This window comes from Mus pahari, chromosome X, assembly GCF_900095145.1.
Source record: "Mus pahari chromosome X, PAHARI_EIJ_v1.1, whole genome shotgun sequence".
Taxonomy (NCBI): Eukaryota; Metazoa; Chordata; class Mammalia; order Rodentia; family Muridae; genus Mus; species Mus pahari.
The window spans coordinates 50,792,769-50,800,772 of NC_034613.1; the positions used below are offsets into that span (position 1 = coordinate 50,792,769).

General features: G+C 36.7%; 1 protein-coding gene across 1 annotated transcript in view; it reads right to left on the reverse strand.

Annotated features, from left to right (window-relative positions):
- Window positions 1-8,004, reverse strand: part of Mcf2 (MCF.2 cell line derived transforming sequence) — an 88,542-nt gene that overhangs the window by 61,332 nt on the left and 19,206 nt on the right. The window contains exons 4-6 of the mRNA XM_029534559.1: window positions 2,581-2,700; window positions 1,705-1,821; window positions 119-268 (exon numbers count right to left, since the gene is read on the reverse strand). Of these exons, the coding sequence (XP_029390419.1) occupies window positions 119-268; window positions 1,705-1,821; window positions 2,581-2,700 (387 nt within the window). The remainder of the gene's footprint in view (window positions 1-118; window positions 269-1,704; window positions 1,822-2,580; window positions 2,701-8,004) is intronic.

An 8,004-nucleotide genomic window follows, 5' to 3' on the forward strand; every position in this document is an offset into this window, starting at 1 on the left:
GAAGAGAAGAGAAGAGAAGAGAAGAGAAGAGAAGAGAAGAGAAGAGAAGAGAAGAGAAGAGAAGAGAAGAGAAGAGAAGAGAAGAGAAGAGAAGAGAAAAGAGAAAAGGCATACATACCTTCAACATATGATACCTTTCAGCACGACCTGCCATAATCTCTTCTATTGAAAGGATATCATCTGGTAGCTCTGTTTCAGCCAATTCTGTTCCAAAGGATTGCAACATCTGAGCCATTTCTTTCACTGTGACAGCAAACTTCTCTATGGCCTGTAAAAAGCCAGGGGATCATTGATGGAAACTCTGACAGCATATCAAATTTTGGATCAGTAATTTGGATTGTTCTTTACATATGTATAAACAACAAACATGTACACTAGGAACTCCTCTAAGAAAAGTTGGCACTACCCCTGACAATTAGTACTAAGTCTGCATCTAAACCCCTAAGATTCTAAAAATCAGTGTCAAAAATCCTTGAATGTACATTTCTACATTTCTATTTCTAAATGGTACCATGTGCTGAGTCATTTTCTATATGGCCTTGACCATCAGTGTCTTTCTTACTTTATCAAACTCAGCACTCAGCCAAACTGCTTTATAAGAAGTTCACTTCTAAAGAGACATGAGAACAGTGATGTAACTTGATATTTATTAGCGTTTGTGATCAGCACTCCACAAAGCATATGATCTAAGGAACTGGAGAGCAAGTTGTCACAACAATTCATTGCAGGTACTGCCAAAGATCTGAAACTGTTATCCCAAAAGTGCTATTGCCCTAAAATGGCAAGGATGGCTGCACTATTTTGTTTCCAAAATAAATCCACCACAGGAAGACAGGGGGAAACACAGACACAATATAAACCATCTGCTAGGCATGTATCTCAAAATATTTGCTCATTCGTTTAGGCTTTGTAGATTATTTAGGTCAAGCCACTGCTTGCTCTAACAGTTAACCTTCATGCGAACGCCTGAATTGCTGAATGAACCTGCCAAACACTCAGTTTAAATAAGGACTAGGAAATGTGACCCTAATTTAGTGATCATCATTATTTTCTTCAGAAGAGTTTTCAGATCATGTGATTGAAAGTTAAGACACTTACATCATAGGCTTTGTTCTACCTAAGAGGCCACAGCCCTTACCTCTTTGAAAATCTCCAAAACAGGGTTCTATCTAGTCTAATAGCTGTGGGAGTGCCACACATCTAGGCTGAAATGAATATACTTGTATTTTCTGAGCATCTCCCATGTACCAAGCAATAAGTAAAACTTTTTTACTCATTTTGTCATTGATCCTTCCCAAGATCCTTATGATATAATATACTATCAATATCATATTATAGTTATAAAAAGACTTTGTGAGGTGATATATATATATATATATATATATATATATATATATTGTCTCAGATCTAAGACATAACTCAGCAGTTCCAGGATTTGAACCCAAGCCCTTTGTCTCTGTGTTACTGCATGATCACAGGAAGAATTGGGCAGAGAGAGAATCCCTTTTTTTCACTAGGCCTCTCCTTCAATTGCTATCCTTACTGACTCTTTATCATTCTAGATATCTCTTAGAGAAGAAAACCAAAATGTTGAATGATATATGCATTTGAACACTAGGAGACCCAAAATCTGCTTTTCCCAAGTAGGAAAAATTTCTAGAGAGAATGAAGGATAGGCTCTACAGTAAGGGCAGAAGCACATACATTTCTGAAGATGATCCATTCACTGTGGCAGTACTGCAAGGTGCCGCCTAACTCAGGGGTTAACTGCTTGTCATCAATGTATGTCAGCAAATCACTAACTGAGCTCAGCATAACAACCTATGTGAATAAGCAAGAAAGACACTGTTAACTGTCCTTCATGACAGCCCTCCATCAAACTGCAAAATGAATTTCAATAAACACTTAGCAGAATGTTATCTGGTATAAATGTTTCAAACAGTTCTGTCCTTTGCATGCCCCCACACCTGGATGCATTAACCTTCTTCAGAAACCAAGGTTTTATTGACAAAACATCTCTAACAACCAAAATTAACTTCAACAGAAACCAAAACACCTGATTCTTCTTTGTCTAAAAGCTTTCATTACTTATGAGCAATCTGGCATTAACATATACACAGGCACACATACACACAACAATTTCAGTGCTCAGAACAAAGCAAAGGAACATTGTGTAGTAAGTTACAATTCAGGTATTAAATTTTATGAGCACTCTATTCCAAACAATAAAAACATATAAAGATATATTTTCAAAATAAAGACCACAGTGCTCTGAGCTAGCTTAGGATCATGACATTTCAGATACACAAGTCACACAATATTAACTGAAAATAAAAATTCCTAATCATACTCACATATATGCATACATCTATAACACATAGCAAATATTTTTAAAGGAATTACGTTGTTATAAGTTGCCCTGTTTAACAACAGATTAAAAACAGATTGTTGTAGGACATTGCAGAGTTAAATTTTTGAGAGACAAATTTTAAGTGTTACATAGACACATATAAAACCAACAGTATTAGATACAGACTATATAAGCATTAGAAGGACAAAAGATTCAAGCAATAATCTTACTGGTAATTTCAGCATAAAATCCTCCTGGCTAAATCGAAATCCAATGTCTGTGAAAGTCCGTTGAAGAAAACTGGTAGGACGCAAAACCAGGACTAAGTGTAAGCTCCCAGGGAAAGAGGCCTGGAGCAAGAAATAAGAGAGTAAGCAGGTACACCAACTCCCAGCTGAGCACAAATCAGAAATATGTCATTGGAGGAAGCAAACTTTTAAGTTATAGAAGTCAGTAAGAGGTCAACATGTTTAAATGGATGCTGGTAATATCTAAAAACATGGAAACAAAAATAAAAATAACATAGGGTTATCAGGCTAGATCCTTATAATGTCTCCAGTATGGAATTTTCTCACAGGACATAAGCAGGTCCTAAGGTGCAAAGAATTAAACTCTAAAGCTTTATCTTGAAGTTAGTTTTGCTTTTAATGTTTTCTTTATTATTAATAATTTCAATATTTGAGTAATTCAATATTTTTCCCTATTCATGAGTTATGCCATTATGTTTGATATATACATCTAATGCATACTAATCAAATCAAGTTAATTAGCATTTCCTTTACCTCAAACATCAGCATTTCTGTGTTAGGAACTTTCAGACTCTTCTAGTTACTTTGTAATTACAGAGTGTAATTAACACTGCCTATTAAGACCCCAAACTCCTTCCTCCTCTTTAACTGTACACTGGTTGGTACCTATTATCCAACCTCACTGTGTGTCTCTTTTCCCTCTCCCTTCCCCTTCCTATACAATACATTCTAATTCAATGGGATCAACTTTTATAGCTTCTACCAATGAGTGAAGAATGGTATTGGCTCTCTTTCTGTGCCTGGCTCATTTTACACAATAAAATTTCCATCTCCAGTTCTATCCATGCTACCAAAAACCAATGGATGATATGTTGTAGTTTTAATGTGTGTAAAGAACATTTTATCTTTTTATCAATGGATCTTGCATGGCTCCACACATTGCCTGTTGTTGATAGTATTGCAATCAACATGGATATGCAGGTATTCCTTTGAGATATTCATTTCAATTTCTTGGATATACCATAAGTGGGGTTGTCAGATTAAACATTAATTATATACTCAATTTTCTATGAAGAAAGTGTTTTCAATAGTGACTGCATTGATTCGCATTCCTACCATGTACAAGGGGTCTCTTCTCTCTTTTTCTTTCTCAGCATGCTGGTTTTGGTCTTAAGCATATTAGCCATTCTAACCTTGTGATTTTGCTGTGAAAGTCCCTGATTAGTTATACTGAGCATGTTTACATACCTGTTGGATATTTGTATAACTTCTTTTAAGAAATGTCATTGAGATCATTTGCCCATTTTTAATTAGATTTGGCTTTTGAGAACTGTTTTGTTTTGTTTTCCTATTGAGGGTTTGTTTTTTTTTAATAATCTAGGTATTAGCGCCCCACAGTGGACAGTTTACAAATATTATTCTCATTTGTAGTAGTTTTTATTCGCCAGATATAATTGTTATCTCAGAGGTCTACTTCCAAATAAGCTCACACTTTCTAGTTCTTTCTGAACTCTAGCTGGCTGGTTCAACTCAGCTCTTCTGGCTCAAACTCCTCTCCAAGCTGACTGACTGAATTTGGCTTCTATCTGTCTTTCACTGAGTTGCTCTGTGTGACCTCAAACTCTGGCAATGTGTCTAATCTTCTGGCTCCTTCTTATTCTCTGGCTTCAACTGCCTCTGCTGTATGAATTGAACTTCATAAACTCACAAATGAACTCAATTCCACTGCACTGCACTGCACTCACTGCACTGACTCCCAAGGGACTGACCAAATTGACTGAACTATCTTCATTCTCCCTGAGCTGCTCTTAAATAGCTTTTCTCCTGAGAGTTGAATGTATGATTTCTCTGACTCATTCTGTCAAATCTATCTCTGATTCATCACTTTGTCTGCCACTCAATTAAAGGTCATTGCTTCAGATCAAAGGTATGTACTAAAGGATTCCAGCCAGAAAAATTAAATGTGTGTACTAAGGGCATATCAGCATTCCAGCTGGATCATACAGACCTAGAAGGTTTTTGAATGTGATAAGAGCAGCCATGTTGCTAGATTATAATTCCTCTACACTGTAGGCTATCCATTCATTATGTTCATTGTTTCCTTTGATATACAAAAGTTCTTTTCATTGATTTAATTCTAGTTGCCTTATGCTTTGGGCTCTGCAGTTTTAGGTATACTTAAAACTGATACCAGTTCATTTAAGAACTCCTCCTATAATTTCTGCTAGTGTTAATAGTTTATAGTTTTGGGTTATTGTTTTTGTGTCCATGATCCAATTTGAGTTAATTTTTAACAGTGATAGGAAATTAGCTCCATCAGTATATGTACATCCCCAATCCCATTTATTACATGTTCTCTTGGATCTTTTTGTTGAAGATCAGTTGACAATAAATTCTGGGTTCTGTTTCGTTTCATTGGTTTATGTGTTTGCTTTTGTAACGGGGATTTGCTGAATTTGAAGCCAAATTTCTTTTATTTCCTGTATAAATGAAAACAGGTAGTGGGCCAGCCAAATGGCTCAGCAAGTAAAAGAGCTTGCTGTGCAAGACTGGTGACATGAGGTCAGTCCTCAAGACCTACAAAAACTGACTCCACAGAGTTGTCAGCTGCACACACAAATAATATCCACATACACATCATAATAACAATAAATTTTAAAAGAATTTCTAAAAACAGAACTAGGAGACAAGTCCCTGGGATAGCCCAAAAATCCAACAAGAACTGAAACATTGTCTATCTACCCTAAACAATGAGTGAAAACTACATCAGAGAAGCACAATTTTGCTTTCATCCAATAAGACCCATTTTTGTCACTATGTGTTCACTCCATACATTAAAATGAAATAATATCAAGCACTTTCAATAACTGGGTTTATTAGTAATCAGTAATAGTACAGCAGAGTAAGTCAAACAAATGAAACAAGCCGGGCAGTGGTGGCGCACGCCTTTAATCCCAGCACTCGGGAGGCACAGGCAGGCGGATTTCTGAGTTTGAGACTGGCCTGGTCTACAGAGTGAGTTCCAGGGACAGCCAAGGCTACACAGAGAAACCCTGTCATGAAAAACAACAACAACAACAACAACAACAACAAAGAAACAAAATAAGTAGAGTAAAGTACATGAGGAAGCAATATCACAAAGCCTGTGAAACACAGGAGGGCCATATGGCTTTGAGGGAAAAAAAAAGAGGAATTAATTTAATCGAAATGCTAACCGAATTTCAGTATTTCCTCAACTTCTAGGAAAAAAAAAAAAGCCTGGCATACATAGGCAGTTGTTCTAGCTTTTATTTCTTTTTTTAAAAAAAAGATTTATTTATTTATTTTATGTAAGTACACTTTAGCTGTCTTCAGACACTCCAGAAGAGGGAGTCAGATCTTGTTACGGATGGTTATCCCATTATAGATGGTTGTGAGCCACCATGTGGNTGCTGGGATTTGAACTCCAGACCTTCGGAAGAGCAGTCGGGTGCTCTTACCCACTGAGCCATCTCTCCAGCCCAGCTTTTATTTCTGTAATAAAATATTCTGTCTAAAACTGACTTAGGGTTCACTTTAGTTCGCAATCTATCATGGGGTCGGGGAAAGACACATAGCCAAAAGAACATGAGGGAACTGGTCCCATCCATATCAAGAACAGAACACATCACCCTTGCATGTTTTCTCAGCTCATTTTTCTCCTCTCAGGATCAGCTTTCTAGGGAATGATGGCATCTACAGTGAGCATCATCTTCCCATATTAGCAGTCTTCCCTAGGTCTCATTGAGACTCTCTTCCCAATTGATGGTAGATTGTATCAAATTGACAGTTAAAGCCAATCATTCATAGCAGTGAAAAAATAATTACTACATAAAGGAATTCCAAAGTAAAGGAATAGAGGATACTATGCAAGATTAGCAATAAAAGGAAAAAAAAAACATGGCCCAATATTAATATACCACCACATATTAAATGCCTACACTATACCAAATATTTTGTCAACACTTATAATTCTACTTCACCCTAGTTCAGAGAAGGAGTTAATTTGCCCCTTTTACAAATAAAGTGAAGCTCATAGTTTTTAAGCATAACTTATAAAGCTCTGACTTGTGCTAACTCTGGGGCCTTAGTCATTAAACTACCTCACCTTTTGAAGATACTCCATCAAGAAATGTAGAGGAAACAGATGTTAGAGGGAAAGGATATTGGAGAAGTAGGCAAGAATCACAACAGGAGTGAGTTAAAGAAATCTCTAGGACATTTTGAGTACCAGAGCACCATGGTCAGATATGCATTTTATTTTATTTTATTTTATTTTATTTTATTTTATTTTATTTTTTTCTTCTGCTAGGAATTGAACCTAGAGACCTATAGAAGTGCTCTACTATGGTACTACATTCCTAGCCATGTCTTCTTAGAAAGGTATCATTAGCCTTGAGAAAGAACTGAATTCAGACATGAGTAGAAGGAGACTTGCTATAACTGTGGATAACAGTTCATATTTTAAATCATGTCTGATCCTGAACTAGAGCGAAAGTGGCAGGAGGCAGGAAAAACTCCCAAGAGGTAACATCACTAAAACATGATTTAATCAGTGCAATCCATCCCAAGATTTGAGATTTGAGTAACCCAGATGGGAACAAAAATAAAGCATGTTATAGGATGAAAGGAAAGATTCTGGTTCCTTTCTGTAAATATTGCATGTTGGAAGAGCCCACAAGGCATTCTCATGACATCTGTACGATAGCTATCTTCAGGGAAGGAGAGGCAGGGAAGGTCTAGTCTGGGAGTCCAGTCATCAGCCTCAAGAGAGATTAAAGTATAGCAAAGTGAACTATAGAAAAACAGTTCAAGTATACTCATTGTAAGCATAATACACCACTGGCAATTGAACAAAGCTATAAAACCAAATTAACCATGAGTTCATGAGACCTCCCCATATCCCCTGTTCGGTTTAATTCAGCAGTTAAAAATACTCTGTAAAAAGTATATTTTAAAAAAGAATAAAATTACTTGGATATAAAACCTAGATCTAAGGGCTGGAGAAATGAGACAGCAGTGAAGAGCACTGGCTGATCTTCCAGAGGACACAAGTCTGGTTCCCAGCACCCAAATCAGACAGATCACAACCTTCTGAAAGTCTACTCCCAGAGGATCTGTTAACTTTTTCTGGTCACCTTAGGTACTGCATTACTGCATGCATGTGGTGCACAAAAGTACATTCTGATAAACATTCATACACATAAAATACAAACAAAATCTCAAAAAATTTTAAATACCTAGATATCTGTAAGATAGAGGACAGGCTTGTCTATATAGCAAGCTCCAGGCCAGCCAGGGCTATATAATGAGAAAGAAAGAAAGAAAGAAAGAAAGAAAGAAAGAGAGAGAGAGAGAGAGAGAGAGAGAGAGAGAGAGAGAGAGAGA